Source organism: Scomber japonicus, chromosome 9 (assembly GCF_027409825.1).
Source record: "Scomber japonicus isolate fScoJap1 chromosome 9, fScoJap1.pri, whole genome shotgun sequence".
In the NCBI taxonomy this organism is placed as follows: Eukaryota; Metazoa; Chordata; class Actinopteri; order Scombriformes; family Scombridae; genus Scomber; species Scomber japonicus.
The window spans coordinates 39,034,335-39,056,547 of NC_070586.1; the positions used below are offsets into that span (position 1 = coordinate 39,034,335).

Consider the following 22,213-nt stretch of genomic DNA (forward strand, 5'->3'; position numbering starts at 1 on the left):
GAAGTTTAGCTTATTGATGCATTAATAGAACATGAGTGTTAATGGATAGAGATGGATGGATAGAGAGAGAGAGAGGGAGGAGGAGAGAGAAGCTCAGTGCATCATGGGAGTCCCCCGGCAATCTAAGCATGTGGCAGCATAAGTTAAGAGCTCAAAGAGCCCTAACTATAAGCTTTATCAAAAAGGAAAGTTTTAAGCCTACTCTTAAATGTAGGGAGGGTGTCTGCCCCCCGGACCAAATCTGGAAGATGGTTCCACAGGAGAGGAGCCTGATAGCTGAAGGCTCACCTCCTGTTCTACTTTTAGAGATACTAGGAACCACAAGTAGACCTGCATGCTGGGAGCACAGTCTTCTAGTAGGTACATAAGGTACTACCAGTTCTTTAAGATATGATGGAGCCTGACCATTAAGAGCTTTGAAGGTGAGGAGGAGGATTTTGAATTCTATTCTGAATTTTACGGGAAGCCAATGCAGTGAAGCCAAGATGGGAGTAATATGATCTCTCTTTCTAGTTTTTGTCAGAACACGAGCAGCTGCATTCTGGACCAGCTGGAGAGTCTTTAGAGACTTGTTAGGACAGCCTGATAATAATGAATTGCAGTAGTCCAGCCTAGAAGTAACAAATGCATGGACTAGTTTTTCAGCATCATTTTGAGACAGGATATGTCTAATTTTTTGCAATATTACGCAGATGAAAGAAGGCAGTCCTTGAAATTTGTTTTATGTGGGAATTAAAGGACAGATCCTGATCAAAGATAACTCCTAGGTTCCTTACAGTGGAGCTGGAGGCCAGAGTAATGCCATCCAGAGTAGTTATGTCATTTGATAATGAATTTCTAAGGTGTTTAGGGCCAAGCACAATAACTTCAGTTTTTTCTGAGTTTAATAACAGGAAGTTGCAGGTCATCCAGGCCTTTATGTCCTTAATGCATTTTTGTAGTTTAGTTAATTGGTTAGTTTCATTTGGCTTTATTGATAGGTATAATTGAGTATCATCTGCATAACAATGAAAATTTATTGAGTGATTCCGGATAATGTTTCCTAAAGGAAGCATATATAAGGAGAATAGTATTGGTCCAAGCACTGAACCCTGAGGAACACCATATCTAACTTTTGTTTGCATGGAGGATTTATCATGAACATTTACAAACTGAAATCTATCAGATAAATATGATTTAAACCATTTCAATGCTGTTTCTTTAATGCCAATTAAATGTTCAAGTCTCTGCAACAGGATTTGATGATCAATAGTATCAAAGGCAGCACTAAGGTCTAACAGGATGAGGACACAGAGAAGTCCATTATCTGATGAGGTTAAAAGGTCATTTGTAACTTTTACCAGTGCAGTCTCTGTGCTATGATGAGCTCTAAATCCAGACTGAAAATTCTCAAATAAACTGTTACTATGGAGAAAGTTACACAGCTGATTAGCAACTGTTTTCTCAAGGATCTTAGAGAGAAAGGGAAGGTTTGATATCGGCCTATAGTTGGCTAGAGCCTCTGAGTCAAAAGTAGGCTTTTTAAGAAGTGGTTTAATTACAGCTACCTTAAAGGACTGTGGTACATAACCTGTCACCAAAGACAGATTAATCATATCTAACAAGGAAGTGCTAACTGAGGGGAATACTTCCTTGAGCAGCCTAGTTGGAATCGGGTCTAAGAGACAAGTTGATGGTTTGGATGAAGTAATCATTGAAGTTAATTCTATATGGTCGACTGGAGAGAAGCAGTCTAAGGTATCAGGTTTAACAGCGATGTCTAGGTATTCTGTGTTAGAAGATGAATCAGAGTTTATTGAGGGCAGGAGGTGATTGATTTTGTCCCTAATGGTTACAATTTTATCATTAAAGAAACTCATGAAGTCATCACTACTGAGAGTTAAAGGAATACATGGATCAGTAGTATTGTGGCTCTTTGTCAGTTTAGCCAAAGTACTGAAAAGAAACCTTGGACTGTTTTTATTCTCCTCTATCAGTGATGAGTAGTAGACGACTCTGGCGTTACGAAGGGCCTTCTTATATGCTTTAAGACTGTTTTGCCAGGCTAAGTGAGATTCTTCTAATTTAGTAGAACGCCATAGTCTTTCTAATTTTCGTGAAGTTTGCTTTAATTGTCTGGTTTGGGAATTGTACCATGGAGCTGTTCTCTGTTGTTTAATTACCTTCTTTTACCAGTGCAGACTTTTGTGCAGACTTTTGTCTTTATTTCACCCTCTGGAAGGACGATGCAGACAAAACTGGCAAGATCTTTAATCACTTTATATAATGAGGCAGTGTACACATACGAATTAACAACTAGGTGCATTGGAATTACTGCATATGTGTGTTTGTGTGTCTTCAGGCTGTGATGAAATGTATCAAATTTTGATACAAACAAGTATGACACCAGATCCAACTCAGTCATCCTCCGAAATATACAGAGGAAAAGAGGATATTTTCTTTTCTAAACCTGTTGTGGAAAGTTAGTCTAAGTTAAAATATTATAATTCAACTAATTCAACTCAACTGAGACAGGCTACACTGATGAAAGATGGGACAAATCTGACAAGAGCTGTGCTGGAGTATTCCTGTCATTCCACATTCAGAGAGGATGAACTTGCTGATCTTCTTGCCAGGTGGAACAGTTGTGTTTTTATCTCCCATTTAAAAAAATCTACTCATCACATCACATCACTGAGAGTGAAAGATCTAACAGGACACAGAATCATTTTAGATTTGACATGCTGTTTTCTTTCATTGAATTCAGTACCAAAAGTAGTCCATTTGAGAAAGCAGGGTGCTGGAGGTGGTTCAGTGTGTTCAGTCGCCTTACATGACACGGGAAGCTTCCTGACATCAAACCGGTTGTACTCACCTGTTTTCACCTGGGTGGCAAGTAGCTCAGGTGTAAAGAGTAGTGAAGGCTATCTTTACCGATTAACTCAGTTCTATGAAATGAATAAACAGTGTTTCTGAGACAGAAGCTCACACTCACCTTAGTCCAGCTTAGGTATCATAATAAGATAAGAGCAGAGAATGAATGGAGTTAGTTCATACAATTTGTCTTCATATAATTATTTCAGGTGAAAAGCTGACAAAACACAAGCAAATGAAGAAAAGACTGGTATCTGTGAGACAACTTCAGGAAATCAAGCTCAAGAAAGCTTCTGAAACACTTCAAATGTGTATTCCATCTTTGGTGGGAAACTGAAATGTAATGCATAGATAAAGCCTTGAGCAGAAGGTAAGCCTTTGTCACAGATCTACAATCAAAGGAAGTGTGCTGCACTTCCATGGAGGACACAGATCTTTATGACATAACCAGCAGAGTTCTATTTGACAGTTTCTTTGCTGACATCCTGTCAGACACTCAGATGCAATATACTGTTCAGGTTTTCTCTACGGCTGTAGAATATGCAAGAGACTGCTCACTTTGAAGTGGTCACTATATGTGTAGTCTATAAGTACAACACTCAGGACAGGACATTGGTTCACGTTATTATGAAGGGAATTTGTTTTCACTTCTCTATTTCTGTAAAAATCAAATATTTTTTAAATCAGTTCAACAACTTTACTGGTGTCTCTTTGTTTTGACCAAGGGAGAACTCTCCAGAGAAGACCAGAGGTAAAACTTTATTTAATGCAGATGTGGCAATGCTAAGGGTTTGAAAACGACTAAATGCAATAAAAGACCAGCTATACCACCTGGGAACAAAAAAACAGGAAATATTGATAACCGAAAGAAATCATTGTTAGCAATAATTTTAAGCTCAAAACTAAACAAGGCTTTCAGATTTGTTCACTGAGGCACAGAGACATGATTACAAAATAAAGAGTTTTATCTTTAAATTATTCAAGACTGGAAAAATAAGCTGAAAGACAAAAAGTAAATGATTAAAAAACACAATATTGAGTTCAAATGTAAATTATTTTATTACGAAATTAAATATCCTACAAATAACTCAAAGAAAAACAAAACATAAGTAGAGTGGGGCTAGCAGGTGGGGTGGGAGGCTACACAAAGTGGTGCTACCGTATACTCACCAGTGCAATCACAGCAACCTGAACACACTTACAGCAAAAAGGTGAAACACTTGTGCATCCCAGTGTCTTTAAACACAGCATGCAGTGAGGGGACCTCACCCAGGGTGACCAGCCTCCCCCCAGCAGACTGGCCCACAGCTCCACTCAATATATCAAAATACAACAAAAAGCTTTACCCATTCTCTTGATGCTGATAATTATGGTCACTGTCAGAAGCCTGGTACATCCAAAACAAAGTATGGAGTTACAAGGTTTCCACCTGACAGCAGCGTTATCCAATCAGAATAAAATAGAAGTTGTTTGCTGGGAGATGAGCTTCAGTGCCCAGGGGCCCCTAGTGATTATAATACAGCCTTGCTTTTGACAATATAAAACAGAACATATAGAGTTAAGATATGATTTAGTTTTCATTAATCTCAGTGTGAGCATATTCTACTGAGAGCTGAGGGGAAGCTCAGGTTCAGTTTGTGAAATAAAACAACACAAAAATTACTATCAAAAGTTTTATTTTCCGTACCAAAATATTAAACATAAATACAAATGATGTATTTCATATATATACATATAAGTTACAGAAAAAAACATTATTGAGTATTTATATGTTGACAACAGTGAGAAACAGCAGATTGAGGGTTTCAGTGAAGATACAGCAGCTCTACATGGTGGAGGTGCTCTGGAGACTGATTGAGCTCTGAGTACTAGTTTGGCTGGAAGTGGTCGTCGTGCTCACAGATCTGTTCTTCCTCAACCTGAAACAACAGCACATTGCACTGTTAGTAAAAAGCAGCAGAGATATGAAACATGAGCATGAACAGCGTTCTGTTATCTGAAGTGTGTGAGGTCAAGCTCATCTTACCTGCTCATGTTTTTCAGAATGGTTTTTCCCAGCGGTGACTCTGGATTCACACACTTCTGCTTATCTTCTGTTGTTGTGATACTGGAGGAGAAGAAAGAGGCATGTTAGAGGAAAGCTGAGCATTGCAGAAGAATGACATGAATGTGGCTTCATTCAGCTCATGAACTTACATAATCTCTGTCTTTGGACAGTAGATACTTGGGTCGTGTATGAGTATTCCCTTGATGATCTTTGGGTCGGTCCGGCCGACATAACTATAACACTTGCATCGACTAGATCTGTGGCCTGGTTGTCCTGCAGGAAGAAAAGATGCAACATTATTAGCTCATCATCTTTACAGTCACTTAACAGACTTCAGAGGCAGAATGGAGGAAAAAAAGTATATATACATATATAAACACTATAATATATTGTAACACTATAACACAGGCTCCATAAATCACAGAATACTAACCTTGTACACAGAGGACAAGCAGGCAGGTGAGGAAAACAGTGAAGGCTGAGTTCATGGTTGTGTCTGTAGTCGGCTGCTGATGTACACTCCAGTGTCTGTCCTCAGTCTGGACTCCTGATGGTTCAGCTCTAAGGATTTCCCTCCTTTTTATATCCAAACACAGGGCTGTCTTTCAGTATGACACAATACTTTTACTTGTGTGCCTTTGCTTTCTCTTTCCTCTAAGGAGCCGGTTTCTCAGAATCACTCACACTTCCTATCCAGAGGCTTTGGCTGTACACAGTGACTTCTTCTTTGTGATATTGCATATGTGAAGAAAAGCACTTTGAGGAAATCAGTTCAATTAATTACAATCCTAACCCTCATTCAATCATAATGCTTGCATACAATAAAATATAGTCTTGTCAATATATCATGACTTCATACCTGCACCATTCCTTCAAACTGATGTCTTGTGCACTACTTTTTTTTCTGCAAACTTTAAGACCCTCACTAGAGGGACATATTTGAACACTGCTTGGCTCTCAGTTTGGTTTAACAGGTGAACACTGGAGGTTCCCAACTTTTCTGTTGGCTTAATGTGACCCCTTTAACACAAGCTGACCTGTAGGCCATGACCAAAACAGGAACAGACACAAAAATGCCTTCAAATGAAAATAAATTACCTTCCTCAGCTCTGCATTGCCAACAATTTGATGTGGGTAATGATCCTAATCTAAATAATCTGGTAGGAGTCCAGTAAAAACAATGTATAATTTTAAATTGAATAAGGTGTACTCTTGTATCCCTTGAAAATACTTTAACATTTTTACAAATTCTGTTCCAATCTTCATCACTAAAAGTCAGGTTCAGATCCCTTTCCCATGTCTTCTGCAGAGCTGAAATGGGCCCTTTGCCAAGAGTCTGAATCATCATAGAATAATAGACAGCTGCCTCCTGTCCCTTTCCATAACTCTTTATAATTTTATCTAAGAGTTCTGCATTTAGGGAACCGATGAATCAGACCCAAAAATCCCCACCAACATATGTCGAAGTTGCAGGTACCTAAAAAAGTTAGTATTTTCTACTTCTTAAGCCTGATTTAACTGGAGCTTCTGTTGTGCTTTGTCGGCACGTTTTCTTGTTCTTCTATTTTAAATACACCTATCAAGACTCCAAGAGAAATGGGATGTGAAACTGAAACAAGAGGGCATGGAAAAACCCTTTTCCATTATTCAACCTTACATCCCTATCATGCAATATGTATAGTGAAGTTACTGTTCAAAACATTGCTTGGAAATACATGAAGTGCATTTCTTGGAACTCCTGGATGAATCAATTCATAAAAGACATTAATAAAAATACATAAAACTGTGTGCAGATAGTACTATAGGTGTTAAACTATAAAATGAATATCTAGCCTTGTGGCTAATGTCAATTGGTCAATCAGACATATTACAAATAAAGTGCTGTGACATGTGATTGACAATGTCCTATAAAATGGAAACATCTGATATCCTCAGAAGCTTCCAGAGCATGATGACACACTGAATTAGTTGCTCCACTACATCCTTCTAGATTTCTGTGGTGGTAGAATGATTTTGAGCATATCATCAAAGTACAGGTACTGGATGTCATTACTAACAGGCCAGTAGAATCTGCTGGCACTGATATGGAAACATCAATACAGTATCCTGCTCCTGCCAAAGATGACAATTCACAGCCTTATGAAAAGGAGTTCTTTGATTCTGTACAGAAAAAGAGAGACTGACTTGCACAGACCCAAGTGAACATTATATACAAAGATAGGCAGAGCTACAGAAGTCAAAACACATACCAATGTCTCTTTTTATTTTGCACAACCCCAGCTTGCTCATCATCTCATTCTCCCTTATCATGCTTTGCTACCAAACTGTCCTTGATGTCCTGCATTCTCAAACCACATATCCACATAACTCTTTAGCTCAATCTCTGCACATACACATCTTTGCTTATTGATCTGTGCAATACCATAATCCCCCTCTGGGTGTTATCACACCTACAATTAACTAACATTGCACATGAGGGTGAAAACCCAGACAAGTCATCATCAATTCCCATTCAACAATATTTCACTTGTTAACTTTCTGGGAAACAACCTCATGGCCCCCTTTAATAATGACTCCTCTCTCTCATTGGGCGATCACGGTATTCCGCATGCATACTTTGACAAAACTATAGGAATACACATCAAAATAGTGTGTGCTTAACCCAAACTACTACTTATTGTTACCAACAAGCTAAATCAAAATATAGTCAAAAATGTGGATCAATACTTCAAGAATATATGCAGGAAATATCAAACCTTACTCAAAATATACTTAAGTCAAAATATGTAAGGAATGCAAAATGCATAATGTAAAATGCAGATCATAACTTAGCTCTAAAAGTTTAAAAGCTCATGACATACACAGGAAACATAACCATAAAACATAATCTGACTAACTGACTCAATTCAGAAACCTAAAGCTTAAAATACATCAAACACCCAAATTACACTTCTATAAGGAATATTGAAGCTTTTACATCCATTCAACAGTAACATTTCTGATATACTGAAACATAAAAATGTGGTTATATAAAGCAACGTATTCTCAACTTCTGTTCGTATGATATCGTATGAAAAGTAGTGCAAACAACAACGTGGGTGTGTTTTCCATCAACTTGTCAAGAAACTAGAGGTTACAGACCTCTGCATCACTTATGTGTATGAGGAAGTATGAAGGTTCAAAATGAAGATGCTTCAAAGGAAACAGGACAGTTTGTTTGGATTCCAGACCAAGAAGCTGATGGACAAACAGCTGCCAGCAGAGAGGTCCAAGCTTCAACATGACTTTGTAATGTTTTATGACTGATTGCATATACTGACAAATATTTTGACTTCTCATCAGAAAATGTAATACTGCAAGTGAAACATATTGGCCTCTATGATGAACTCTCCTTTTCTGATCTGGAGCAGGTGGTGGCTGAGCTCAAACTGACAGACAGAATCAATATGGATCAATTCTATGAGGAATTCTGTACAGGATACAGAAAGCTACACAGGATACCACAAAATCCACCAGTGAGAAGTGGGTGGCAGTTTTACTGTACTACTGTTAACTGTAAACCACACATCTAAGCAAGTACAATGTGGGTTTTGTTTTACTAAACTGTGAAATCAGTAGGTTTATGGTATGGCTAATGACACTTTAGAATTACTGCGGGCCTCCTGCTGGGTGCGCGCCTGCGCACTGGGGCCTGGACTGGTCTGAAATCTAATTCTGAGTCATCACCACGGATGGGTTCTAGAGTGTACGATGCGTTGTGATATGGATCAATCTTTCCTTTCCTCAAAACGTTCCCAGGCTTGGAGATCAATCACTTTCTCTCAAAGAAATGTCACTCGTTCCGGCTCCTCTGACTCTCTGACTTGTTGTCCGCGTTTCCCATATAGTCTGGTATAGGGAACATTTTCATTTTTTCTGTTGCTTTCATCAGATACAGTCTTATTGGGTATACAAGTACCCAAAGATTTAAGGCCTTGGTCAGTTGGTATCCAATCTAAAGCTTATCTATTCTGCCAGGCCACATTGCTTGTTTCCTGTATTGGCTCTCCTAGCGACCTAAGGGCCTTGTTAGTGTAATTGATTAATTGCTGTTGGTTATGATAAATGTAGTTTTCATGGACTTTGAATGAGATAAAGACTGAGTTCAGGATGTGTTCACAGGAGATGGATGCTTGGAAGGAGAATACACAATAGAGATTGACTCCACTGTCGAACCTGTGAAACTCCCAAAGCGAAGAGTCCCTGTGGCTATGATGAAACCCCTACGAGAGGAGTTACAGAGTCTTGTGGACAGAGAGATTATTACGCCAGTTGACTGTAGTAGAGATTGGACAAGTGGCATGGTATCTGTACAGAAACCAAATGGAAAGCCCAGAATATGCATCGACCCAAGACCGTTAAACAGGGCTCTCAAACAAAAACCATTTCCCACTGCCTACTATAGATGACATTTTGCCAGATTTGTCAAGGGCAAAAGTTTTCACTGTCTGCGATGTAAAAAATGGATTCTGGCACGTGAAGCTAGCAGCAGAATCAAGCTACCTTACCACTTTTACCACACCTTTTGGGAGATTTAGTTGGCTCAGGATGCTAGTGTGTATCAGCCCAGCACCAGAGGTTTTTCAACGCAAACTGATGCAAGCATTGGAAGGCTTGCCAGGCATCTACATCATAGCAGTTGATTTTCTCATCACAGGAGAAGGTAAAACAATGCAGAGTGTGAGTCTAGACCATAACAACAAACTCAGACAGTTCCTTCGGAGATGTAGAGAGAGGAACATCAAGTTAAATGCAGAAAAACTCATGCTCAGAAAGCAGGAGGTGCCTTACATCGGACACCTTCTCACAGCTGAGGGTTTGAAAGTTGATCCTGAGAAGGTTCGAGCCATCACGGGCATGCCACCACCTACAGACGTTAAAGGCATCCAGAGACTGGTAGGGTTTTATGAACACCTGTCAGATGACTGCGAGATACTGAGGAAGCTCACACACAAGGAGAGTCTGTGGGAGTGGCATGATGTGCAGGAGAGTGCATTCAAGAGACTGAAAGACAAAATAACACAGGTACCGGTCTTAAAATACTATGAGTCAGAAATGGAGCTGACACTGCAGTGTGACACCAGTGAAACCGGGCTAGGAGCAGTTTTGATACAAAATGGTAGGCCTGTGGCGTATGTTAGCAGGGCACTAACACCGACAGAAAGGGGTTATGCCCAGATTGAAAAAGAGTGCCTCGCTATAGTATTTAGGATAGAAAAGTTCCAATAGTATACATATGGCCACAAACCACTTGAAAATATTGTCAAAAACCCACTGTGGAATGCACCGAAACAACTTCAGAGAATGTTGTTGAGACTACAAAAATATGACCTAAACTTACAGTATGTTCCAGGTCGTGACACGCTACTGGCCGATACATTAAGCATCTGAAAGACAGTCACAAGAGCCAGAGAGACTTAGAGAGTGAAGTTGTCAACATGGTGGCTTTTGTACCAATCTCAGCAGAGAGTGAGATGCTGCAACACAGACAGACAAAAAGCTGCAGACCCTGATCAACACCATACAGAAAGGGTGGGAACAAAACAAGAAGAATGTACCTGTTACTTTTGCTTTCAGGATGAACTTGTTTTCAGGGGTGAGAGAGTTGTCATCGCTGAGTCACTACAGGGAAACATCACCTAACAGATTCATCATCACATCTGGGGATTGAGGGATGCTTGAGGAGAGTAAGAGAATGCATTTATTGGCCAGGTATGAATGAACACATAAGAACATTTGTGACAAAGTGTGACGTATGCAGGTCAGTAGATCATACTGTAAGCAGCAGAAGGCAAGGCAAGGCAGTTTTATTTATATAGCACATTTCATACACAATGGCAACTCAATGTGCTTTACATAAAACAGAAAAACATGTAATTTGAGAAACATTAAAACATACAATTAACCCCCACCCCCCCTTCCCCCATAATAAAAACAAAGTACAGATAAATAGAAAGAGAGAAATAAAATGCTAGAATAGAGCATTAAATATAAGATTGCAGCATAAAATAATAGCTTTAAAATCATTAAAAGGACATAGAGTGCAAATGAAAGATTAAAATGTAAAGTGATTTAAAAGAGCTCAATCATAAGCACAGGAGAAGAGAAATGTTTTTAACCTGGATTTAAAAGTGTTCACTGTTGGGGCTGATTTCAGTTCTGCTGGTAGTTTGTTCCAGTTGTGTGCAGCATAACAGCTAAAAGCTGCTTCACCATGTTTAGTTTGAACTCTGGGCTCAACTATCTGACCTGAGTCAGTAGATCTCAGAGCTCTACTGGGTTTATATTCTACTAACATGTCATTCATGTATTCTGGACCTAAACCATTCAGTGATTTATAGACCAGTAGCAGAACTTTAAAATCTATTTTATAGCTGACTGGGAGCCAGTGTAAAGACTTTAGAACTGACTGGGAGCCAGTGGAAAGACTTTAGAACTGGAGTAATGTGCTCTGATCTCTTTGTTCTGGTTCAAACTGGAGCTGCAGCGTTCTGAATGAGCTGCAGCTGTTTAATGCTTTTTTGTGGGAGTCCAGTCAGAAGACTGTTACAGTAGTCGAGTCTACTTGAGATGAAAGCATGAATCAACTTCTCCTGGTCTGTTTGAGACATAAAACCCTTCACTCTGGATATGTTCTTAAGCTGATAGAAGGCTGTTTTGGTGACTGATTTGATGTGACTGCTGAAGGTCAGATCTGAGTCTATCAGCATGCCAAGGTTTCGTACTTGGTCCCTAGTTTTTAGAGAGAGTGACTCGAGATGTTTACTGACAGCAATCCTCTTCTCTTTATTGCCAAAAACAATGACCTCAGTTTTGTCCTCTGCTTAAGAGCAGAAGGAGACACTTCAGCCACACGAGATCACAGACAGACCATGGGCTAAAGTGGGTACTGACCTCTTGAGTTTTGAAGGCAGAGATTATCTGATAACAGTAGACTACTTTTCCAACTTTTGGGAAATTGATTACCTCCCAGACACAATGTCCAGCACAGTTATCAGGAAGTTAAAAGCACACTTCGCCAGACAGGGGATTCCAGATGTTGTAATGTCTGACAATGGGCCCCAGTATTCATCCAGAGAGTCCAAATTCAGCCAAAGTTGGGCATTGACTCACATTACTTCCTCACCTGGATACCTGCAAAGTAAAAGGAAAACGGAATCAGCTGTTAAGACAGCCAAGCGGCTTATGAAGAAGGCAAAAGTGTCTGGACAGGATCCATACCTTTCCATACTTGATCATAGGAACACCCCAACACAGGGGCTGAATGCAAGTCAAGCACAGAGGCTCTTAAGCAGAAGGATAAGGACTCTGCTGCCCATCACAGAGAGTCTATTAAAGCCAAAGGTGTCAGACATCAAAGCAGGACTCGTACATGACCAACAAAGACAAGCAAAGTACAGCAAACGACATGGATGCACTAAAAGCTGGGGACTGTGTGCGAGTTCAGCCACTTGAGCCAAACACAACCTTGAAGAAAGCAACGGTGGGTCATAGATCCTACATAGTGGAACTGGACTCGGGCAGTGTCCTAAAACGGGATTGCCGTCACCTCAGGCGAGCCATGGACTCTGAGACAGTTGATCCAGCACAAACAAGGCCTGTGGATAGAGGACAGACACAGGTACCCGTGGCTACACAGGACACTGGTAACCAGCAGAGTGTTACTACAAGGTCTGGACGAGTAGTTCAGAAACCTAGATACTTTAATGACTTTGTTTGTAAATGAGGGGACAGTCACATGAAAAAAAATGTTCCTGGACTTTCATACTGGAATTTCATTTGTTTATGCAAAGCTACACTATATAGAGGTTATAATTTAAGTGTTTGAAAGCTATGAAGTTTGCATTTTATATCGAGAGGATATATTGTATTTGTGAATATGAATAGTGTTTAAGGAGTTGACACAAAGATATTCTGCTATCATTTAATTTGAGAGGAAGACTGAGAGAGAATGCAAATATTTTTCTTGCACTGTTGTTTATTTTGTTTAAAAGAAAAGGGATGTAACAATGGGATTGTTCCACACTGTTGTTTACACACGGACTGCATTAGTTGAAGCACTGCACATGTGCAGATGTTGTACCTGCAATGGGAATAGATGCCATTGTAAGAGTGAGTTAAGGAAAGTGTTAAATAAAGTTCCCTGTGAGAAAGGGTTATACTCAACTGTCAAGTTTGTACAGTCTAGAAGAGGCAGAGCAAACTGTGCCTTATACTGTATAGCTCATGGGCATCGTGTATTTCATGGCTGTTGCTCACCAGCTTGTCCCCAACACTGTCAGGGGCCCCCTTGCCATGACTAGCTTCGAAAAAGTTCCATGTGCCCTGTTTCAGACCTCTTCTTGCAAGCTTGAAAAGGAAGACATTCCCTTTCTGTTAGTATTGTGTGCATGGTCCATCACTCAGAAGGTGTAGAACAGCCACTTGAGAATGGAGTACTGTACTTTGTGCAGACACACATCCATGATGTGAATGAAATACATCCATCCAACCTATAGTAACAGTAGTTTGTCCAAGTGGTGTTGCCATAGCTGTCCAAGATGGTGGTCCCGACTGCGCATGTGCAACTTGGGACCCCCTACAAGCATTTGTCCCGGAGGTGGGGCCTTTGGACATGGGTGATTTTCTAAACCTATATAACTGCCAACAAGAATCCCAATAATACATTAATCTTTTCCCATTGTGGTTTTTCCCCACAGTGAATCTAGTCTGGGGCTTGTTGATCTGCCTGTTTTAGTGCAAATAAATATTTATTCAACTGTAGTCTGCTTGCCTCTGATCACATAAATACTCACAAGTGTTCCCTTAAAGGGATTTTTTGAAGACAGCTGAAGATCTAAGTAAAAAGAAAAAAGTCCCAGTTACATCAGCTGCTGACTCAGATCAGACATGTGTAAAAAAAAATGTGACTGGCATTGGCCACTTGGCTCTCAGATCGTGTAAATAATTCTCTGGTAGTACATATGAACAGAAAAAAACTTGTGTTGAACTTTTACGAGGTTGAAACATTAATGTCATACATCTATTCAACCTATAGTGACAGTGTTTGTCCAAGTGGTGTTACATAGTTGACCGGCCCTGACTGCACGTGTGACTCATATTTTACCCATAGTGTATTATATGTGTCTCATTGTTTGCTGGTTTATGTTAATTGTCTGTTGCTGTTTTTATGTGTTATTAGCCACAGAGATCACACAATTGTGTTGTATAGCTGTGCAATGACAATAAAGGCATTCAACTGAATTAAATTGAATGTGATGGTAAAGACCTAAGTTAAAATAAGGTAAATCCAACAACTAACAATGTAGACATATCTTAACACTATAATTCTAAAAATAGAAGTAACAATTTAAAAAAATTATTGAAATTAAACTATCACAGCCAAATCATCTATCATAGCTGTTCCTGTTCCTGTCCCTTCCTCTTCTCTCTTCTCTCATTGCGGTTTTCCCACAGTGAATCTAGTCTGGGGCTTGTTGATCGGAACGTTCTAGTGCAAATAAATATATATCGAACTGTGATCTGCTTGCCTCTGATTTACTGTAACACCACACACTATTAGAAGAACAAGCTGTATATGTGAAAGAATTCCAGAGTGAAGTGCATTAACATTGAGTAAAGACAGACTTCACAGTACAGTAGGTTGTATTTAACCGTGTGAAAGAAAACACAAAACAAAACTAATGCATTTGTTATATACTGCTGGGACAGTTGATGACTTTTGATGACTTTTAATGTTGAATACAGAAGCCATCCTTCTCTAAGATAAACTTCTTTCGAAATTATGTGAACACTTGTGTGACTAACATCGGGTTGTGACGAAATCACTCTATATTTCATATATAGTGCACTACATTTACCCTCCCCCGTTTTATTTGAGTGTCCGAATGCTAAGTGTGTAAATGTCTCCACTATATAGAGCCCTCAAATAATCCTGCATGGAATGAAAAAGTAGTGTCCATGACATGTACACTACTGTCTGCTAACAATCTCACAATACAATGCTCATTATTTTAAAGATGTACTACTGTCCACTGTCTAACTACTGTCATGTAACTGTGTACTCACCCGACTAAATCACGATTCATGAGAAAACTTCATTCATAACTTTTAACTGTTTTCTACATCTGATGGCGAAGACTGAAATTAAAATAAGGTAAATCCAGCAACTAACAACATAGGCATATTTTTAAAAATCACACACCTTAACACACTATCATTTTAAAATACAAGTACCTTTTTTTCGTATTATTCTTGAAATTAAACATAACTATCACAACCAAATGAGTAATAACGCATGAACCTCTGTGCCAGACAGCACGGAAGTCCTGATAAATTTTACAAGCTATATGTTTCAATTTTTCAAAAAGATCATTACTCAAAAGACTTTATCACAAAGGTGCAATGCTTGAAAAGATGTCTCCTGACACAGAATAAAGATATAAATGACTTCTTATACATTAAAGTCTTGTCTTGTCTGCATAGACTTTTGGGTTGCTGGTTGAATGGGAAATGAAAATCAGCTAGTTTCACTAACACGGTCAGCGTTTCCTCTAAAACCCCATCATGGAAATGATCTCTTGCATGATATCCTGGAGCAAAAACAAAGATGACCTCATGACATTTGAAGAGGGAGATGATGCAACTTCGGAAATCCTCTTACATGTGTAGGACTTAATAAATTAACTTCTATATTGTATTGCAGATTGAAGACAATCAATTGGACCTTTTTCTACATAAAAACAATGCAGCAAACAAAACAAAACAAAAAAAGAAAGGAAAAGGGTAGACATGAAGGCAGATGCCACAAAAACAAATTACAGCCTTTTTATTAACCATTCAATTCTCCTAGAAGTGTCAAAACAAACAAAACTGGCTCACAGATTTTTCAGACATAAGTCTGTCAGGGTTAGGGTTGGTTTGGTTAGGTTAGTTTGTTGGTTGTTCAAAGAGCAGATTATCACCAGTTTCTCTCAACTACATTATGAAAGTAGGCACGCAGTCCATCTTCCTTCTCTAGTTTCAGTTTCTTGGCAATGACAGAGCCCATCATCAGTGGACATCTATGTGTCCTATGGCTGGACTGAGGGTCTTCTGCAGCTCCTATATGCAAGAGATTTGTGTTCCAGGTTCCTTGTGAAAGCTTTGGAAAAGAAGTCAAAGACTGCAGATCAGAGGAATTGATCATAGTTACTTTGCAAGGGAAGCCTCTTACTTAACATTTGTTACATAGAGCAGATAAATATGGAAATAATGTTCTTATCTTAACACCTGAATAATATAATCTATGAACCACTTTAAACTGTACTAGAATGTGTCTTGTTATAATTGAGTACCGATGTATATTATTAAGACATGCTACTCAGAGAGCTTGAGATATGTCAAAGCTCAACTCTGGCTGCCAATCATTTCTGAACTTTTCTATATTAATGGATTAGTGATTAATATATTAATGAGAAAGAAAATGCACCATTTATAAACTTGATACACTCCAGCATTTAACTGCTATAGCCTTACTTTGCCTGGTGGCTGTGGTGATAATGTTAGCAGACTGTAGATACTGTAAGTACTGCAATGTGACTGACATAAGTGAGTCAGTTTGATGACTTGTGTAACATTTACTGTATATTTGCTTTAAAAAAGAGAAGCTTTCAGCATAGCTTTCTTCCTCCTGCCTGCAAGACTTTTTTGTTCTTGTTTGGTTTCATTTCTTTGCCACTCCATACATCATGTCATGTACACATCTACATTTAAGCCAGTGACCAACACATCTCACACCAAAGTTTTTTCTCCTCAGTTAATTTTCTTTATCACAATAAATCCATTTGGAGGCTTTTTTGTGTCTGTTTTTACTGTTTTGGTCATGACCATGGTGCAGGTATGAAGTCATGATAAATTGACAAGGCTATATGTTTCAATTATCCAAAAAGATCATTACTCAAAAGACCTTATCACATGATGTCTGCTGACACAGAATAAAGATATAAATGACTTCTTATACATTAAAGTCTTGTCTTGTCTGCATAGACTTTTGGGTTGCTGGTTGAATGGGAAATGAAAATCAGCTAGTTTCACTAAAACGGTCAGCGTTTCCTCTAAAACCCCATCATGGAAATGATCTCTTGCATGATATCCTGGAGCAAAAACAAAGATGACCTCATGACATTTGAAGATTGCAGATTGAAGACAATCAATTGGACCTTTTTCTACATAAAAACAATGCAGCAAACAAAACAAAACAAAAAAAGAAAGGAAAAGGGTAGACATGAAGGCAGATGCCACAAAAACAAATTACAGCCTTTTTATTAACCATTCAATTCTCCTAGAACTGCCCTTGTTCCTGTTTTGGTCATTATTATTATTGTTTATTTGCCGAGGACAATGCATATTAATGGACAATTGATGCAATGATGTCTTGTAAATATACCGGGTTTAGCTCAAGGCTAATTTCCACCCATAGTCCTCACATTAAAAGACAGACATACCATAAAAACAAATAACAACAGAAGTTAAAAAAAAAACAGATAACAATGCCATGTTGCATGACATTGCCACCTGCATACATATAAAAGAAGGCACAATGTTAGCAGCAATTATACCATAGGATACAGTAAAGGATAGGATACAGTGAGAAATACAGTAATACTGTATTAAAGTGCTAGTCAGTATGTTATTCATGGGTGCATATTTGGTGGGACAGTAACCATTCTTTAAGATGTTTTTTAAAAGCAGTAAAAGTGGAACTATCTCTGATCGGAGTTGGGAGACTATTCCAACATGCACTGCCCCTGACAGTTAATGAGTTTTGGCCTATATGGCTACGTCTGAACTGCACCTCACAGTCCCCTCTGGAGGCAGATCTGGTGCTGAGTGTGTTGTCTCTCCGTTTAAAAAAATCCTCTAACGGGGGAGGAGCCAGCCCATTGAGGGTTTTATAGATAAGACAGCTGTTTTTAAAACTTTTAAAAGTTGTACCTCGCAAGAATTGGACAGTGATGAGAAGAATAGGATTTTCTGGAAAATACCTTAATAGATTTTTTATATAGTTGTTCAATCAGTTTCAGTGTGGTGACACCATCAAACGACCATACCACAAAACAATATTCAATATGGCACAGAATCATACAGTGAAGGTAAGATTTAGCTGCATCAGACGAGATGAGGGGTCTGATTTGTTTTGCAGGCTGAATCTTACTGTGTTGGCCACTTTTTTGATGTGTTTTTTAAATGTGAGATTTGAATCTAGTGTAACACCAAGGTACTTGAACTGGGTTACCAATTCAAGTTCCTCTCCTCCAATGAATACGTTTGATCTGTTCTGGTTTATTGGTCGTTTGGTGAAAGTCATACAAACCATTTTTTTTGTATTGAGCATAAGGCAGTTGTTATTAAGCCAGTCTTGTACCTTAGTTAAAGCGTTTGTTAGTTTGCTGGAAGTAATGTCAGAGTTGGAATCGTGAGTAAAAATGACTGCATCGTCTGCATACATCTGGAAGGTCATTTATGTATAGTGAAAACAACAGAGGCGATTTGACCCCGTCAGCAGTTACACATTGAGTTCTGCTTGATAGGTATGATTTAAACCATAGCATCGTGTTATCAGAGAAATTAAAAAATGTGAGCTTGTTTAAAAGTACTTGGTGGTCGACCGTGTCAAATGCCTTTTTAAGGCCAAGAAATACAGCACTAACACATGGGAACTTGTCCAACAGACACTTAGTTTTTTCAATGAACATACAATTTGCTGACTCAGTGGAATGGTGTGCCCTGAAACCAAACTGCATAGGATGCAGTGGAGTGAGACCGTCGTCCAGATGTGCGATCAGTTGGTTCGCTACCCATTTTTCAGCTACCTTGGAAATAATTGGTAGTATACTGATTGGTCTGTAGTTGGCTTCCAGTGTTTTGGAGCCAGATTTGAAAATGGGAGTCACCGTGGCCACCTCCTGACGGGACTTTGTTCTGGTTAATTGATAAGGTAACCAGATGAGTAATGGGTTTAAGCAATGCATGAGAATATGTCTTTATGAAATTTGTGTCGATACCATATACATCTTTTGTTTTGGAACCTTTGTGACTTCTGTCTCTGTTATGTTAGCCAGCTGAAAAATGGGCTGTTCAATGAGTCATGGCCTACAGGCCAGCTTGTGTTAAAGGAACAGAAAAGTTGGGAACCTCCAGTACTCACCTGTTAAACCAAACTGAGAGCCAAGCAGTGTTCAAATATGTCCCTCTAGTGAGGGTCTTAAAGTTTGCAGGAAAAAAAAGTAGTGCACAAGACATCAGTTTGAAGGAATGGTGCAGGTATGAAGTCATGATATATTGACAAGACTATATTTTATTGTATGCAAGCATTATGATTGAATGAGGGTTAGGATTGTAATTAATTGAACTGATTTCCTCAAAGTGCTTTTCTTCACATATGCAATATCACAAAGAAGAAGTCACTGTGTACAGCCAAAGCCTCTGGATAGGAAGTGTGAGTGATTCTGAGAAACCGGCTCCTTAGAGGAAAGAGAAAGCAAAGGCACACAAGTAAAAGTATTGTGTCATACTGAAAGACAGCCCTGTGTTTGGATATAAAAAGGAGGGAAATCCTTAGAGCTGAACCATCAGGAGTCCAGACTGAGGACAGACACTGGAGTGTACATCAGCAGCCGACTACAGACACAACCATGAACTCAGCCTTCACTGTTTTCCTCACCTGCCTGCTTGTCCTCTGTGTACAAGGTTAGTATTCTGTGATTTATGGAGCCTGTGTTATAGTGTTACAATATATTATAGTGTTTATATATGTATATATACTTTTTTTTCTCCATTCTGCCTCTGAAGTCTGTTAAGTGACTGTAAAGATGATGAGCTAATAATGTTGCATCTTTTCTTCCTGCAGGACAACCAGGCCACAGATCTAGTCGATGCAAGTGTTATAGTTATGTCGGCCGGACCGACCCAAAGATCATCAAGGGAATACTCATACACGACCCAAGTATCTACTGTCCAAAGACAGAGATTATGTAAGTTCATGAGCTGAATGAAGCCACATTCATGTCATTCTTCTGCAATGCTCAGCTTTCCTCTAACATGCCTCTTTCTTCTCCTCCAGTATCACAACAACAGAAGATAAGCAGAAGTGTGTGAATCCAGAGTCACCGCTGGGAAAAACCATTCTGAAAAACATGAGCAGGTAAGATGAGCTTGACCTCACACACTTCAGATAACAGAACGCTGTTCATGCTCATGTTTCATATCTCTGCTGCTTTTTACTAACAGTGCAATGTGCTGTTGTTTCAGGTTGAGGAAGAACAGATCTGTGAGCACGACGACCACTTCCAGCCAAACTAGTACTCAGAGCTCAATCAGTCTCCAGAGCACCTCCACCATGTAGAGCTGCTGTATCTTCACTGAAACCCTCAATCTGCTGTTTCTCACTGTTGTCAACATATAAATACTCAATAATGTTTTTTTCTGTAACTTATATGTATATATATGAAATACATCATTAGTATTTATGTTTAATATTTTGGTACAGAAAATAAAACTTTTGATAGTAATTTTTGTGTTGTTTTATTTCACAAACTGAACCTGAGCTTCCCCTCAGCTCTCAGTAGAATATGCTCACACTGAGATTAATGAAAACTAAATCATATCTTAACTCTATATGTTCTGTTTTATATTGTCAAAAGCAAGGCTGTATTATAATCACTAGGGGCCCCTGGGCACTGAAGCTCATCTCCCAGCAAACAACTTCTATTTTATTCTGATTGGATAACGCTGCTGTCAGGTGGAAACCTTGTAACTCCATACTTTGTTTTGGATGTACCAGGTTTGAGGTTAGCTGTGAAGCTAACATTAGCACGCTGCTAACGTTAATGTCAAACAGCTGTAGTAACAACTCTGCTACTTTACAGATAACATCACAACAACAACATATCATGACTAACTAGACAGTGAGCTGAATGTCTGATGTTACACACCTGTCCAGCAGATCAGCGTCCACCTTCACTCGCCGCTCCTCCGTCGGGTCACCGTCGTTCCCTCCGCCGTTAGAAAACCACACTGATGTATCCGAGGGTCCTTGTCTGGTCAAAGTCCTTCTTTTATGTTAAATGTTCTTCTAACTTTGGTTTGAAATAGTGTAGTAGAAAAATTACATTAGCATTGACAATCTTATTAGCCTGGAATGTAAAATCTATCCTCACATGTCTGCTTCACCTTTGATGTTGTGTTGATAGGGAATCATTGGTAACTTGTCCTTAAATAACACAGCTGTTCCTCCTTAACAGAACTAATGAGTTTCATGCAGTTGGACAGTTCCTGATAGCACCCAGTACACCCATGCACATCTTGACTCTGCCTCCTTTGTTTCTTTGCTGTATAAAAAGTATGAACATTCTTTTAACCAGCATCAGTCTACACTTACACTCTGTCATGACTGTACACTGGCCCTTTGCAGTACTTCTTACAATAACATAAAGACAACTTGGTCATTATGTCAAACCTTTATTTTGTTAGATTTCCACCACAATAGTTTCTTGATTTAACCTCTTGTGGCCCAAGCTTTTGTTTGGTATGATCATTTCTCCTAGATATTTGGGATCAGTTGGACCTGATAAGGTCTAAAACTAAGCATTGTCTTTTAACAGGAAGTAGTTTTTGAAAAAAAAAAAAGTCCTCACATGGGGACAATGGGCGCGTTTCCACTGCAGGAACTTCGGGGTAATTTTACAGTGCCAGCCCCGTTGGTGTGTGTCTCCACTGCAGGAACCTCCCCTGCAGGGCCATTTACAGGTACTTTTACGGGGGCCAACGGAGTACCTACTCCAGGGTAGGTACTCCGTTCGGCCCTGAAAAGCTCCTGGGTGGGGCTTGAGGTTAACCTGGCGCTGATTGGCTAAACCTAGAGCTCTGACGCCATCAGAAAGCACCAAAACAACCGGCATTTTTAAAATCCAGCAGAAGGGGAGCACTAGCCTAGCAGACACCGCTGTAAACAACAAGAAAACAGCAAGAGGATGTACGACAAATGGAGGTGCAGTCATTGATTGCTGTCTACGGCACCGAAGAGATTCAGAGGGGGTTTGTAATCGCACAACGATTACGTGGCGATCAAAACTCATGACGTTACCGAGGGTCCTACACTGCAGTGGAGACACGGCCACTGAGAGGGCCGAGTGAGAGGACGGTTCCTGTAGAAGTTCTCTTGCTACCACTAGGTGGCACAAAAAAGCCCGTACGAACGAGATCAACAGGTCAAAGTTAAGCAGAATGAAATGC

General features: G+C 39.4%; 1 protein-coding gene across 1 annotated transcript; it reads right to left on the reverse strand.

The window, feature by feature from the left end:
* Positions 1 to 4,618: 4,618 nt before the first annotated feature.
* Positions 4,619 to 5,424, reverse strand: LOC128365224 (C-X-C motif chemokine 9-like). Its single transcript, XM_053325884.1, has 3 exons — positions 5,334 to 5,424; positions 5,050 to 5,173; positions 4,619 to 4,960 (listed from the first exon to the last, which is right to left on the reverse strand). The coding sequence occupies exons 1-3, from the start codon at positions 5,386 to 5,388 to the stop codon at positions 4,876 to 4,878; spliced, it is 264 nt and encodes an 87-aa protein (XP_053181859.1). The 5' UTR covers positions 5,389 to 5,424; the 3' UTR covers positions 4,619 to 4,875.
* Positions 5,425 to 22,213: the final 16,789 nt, after the last annotated feature.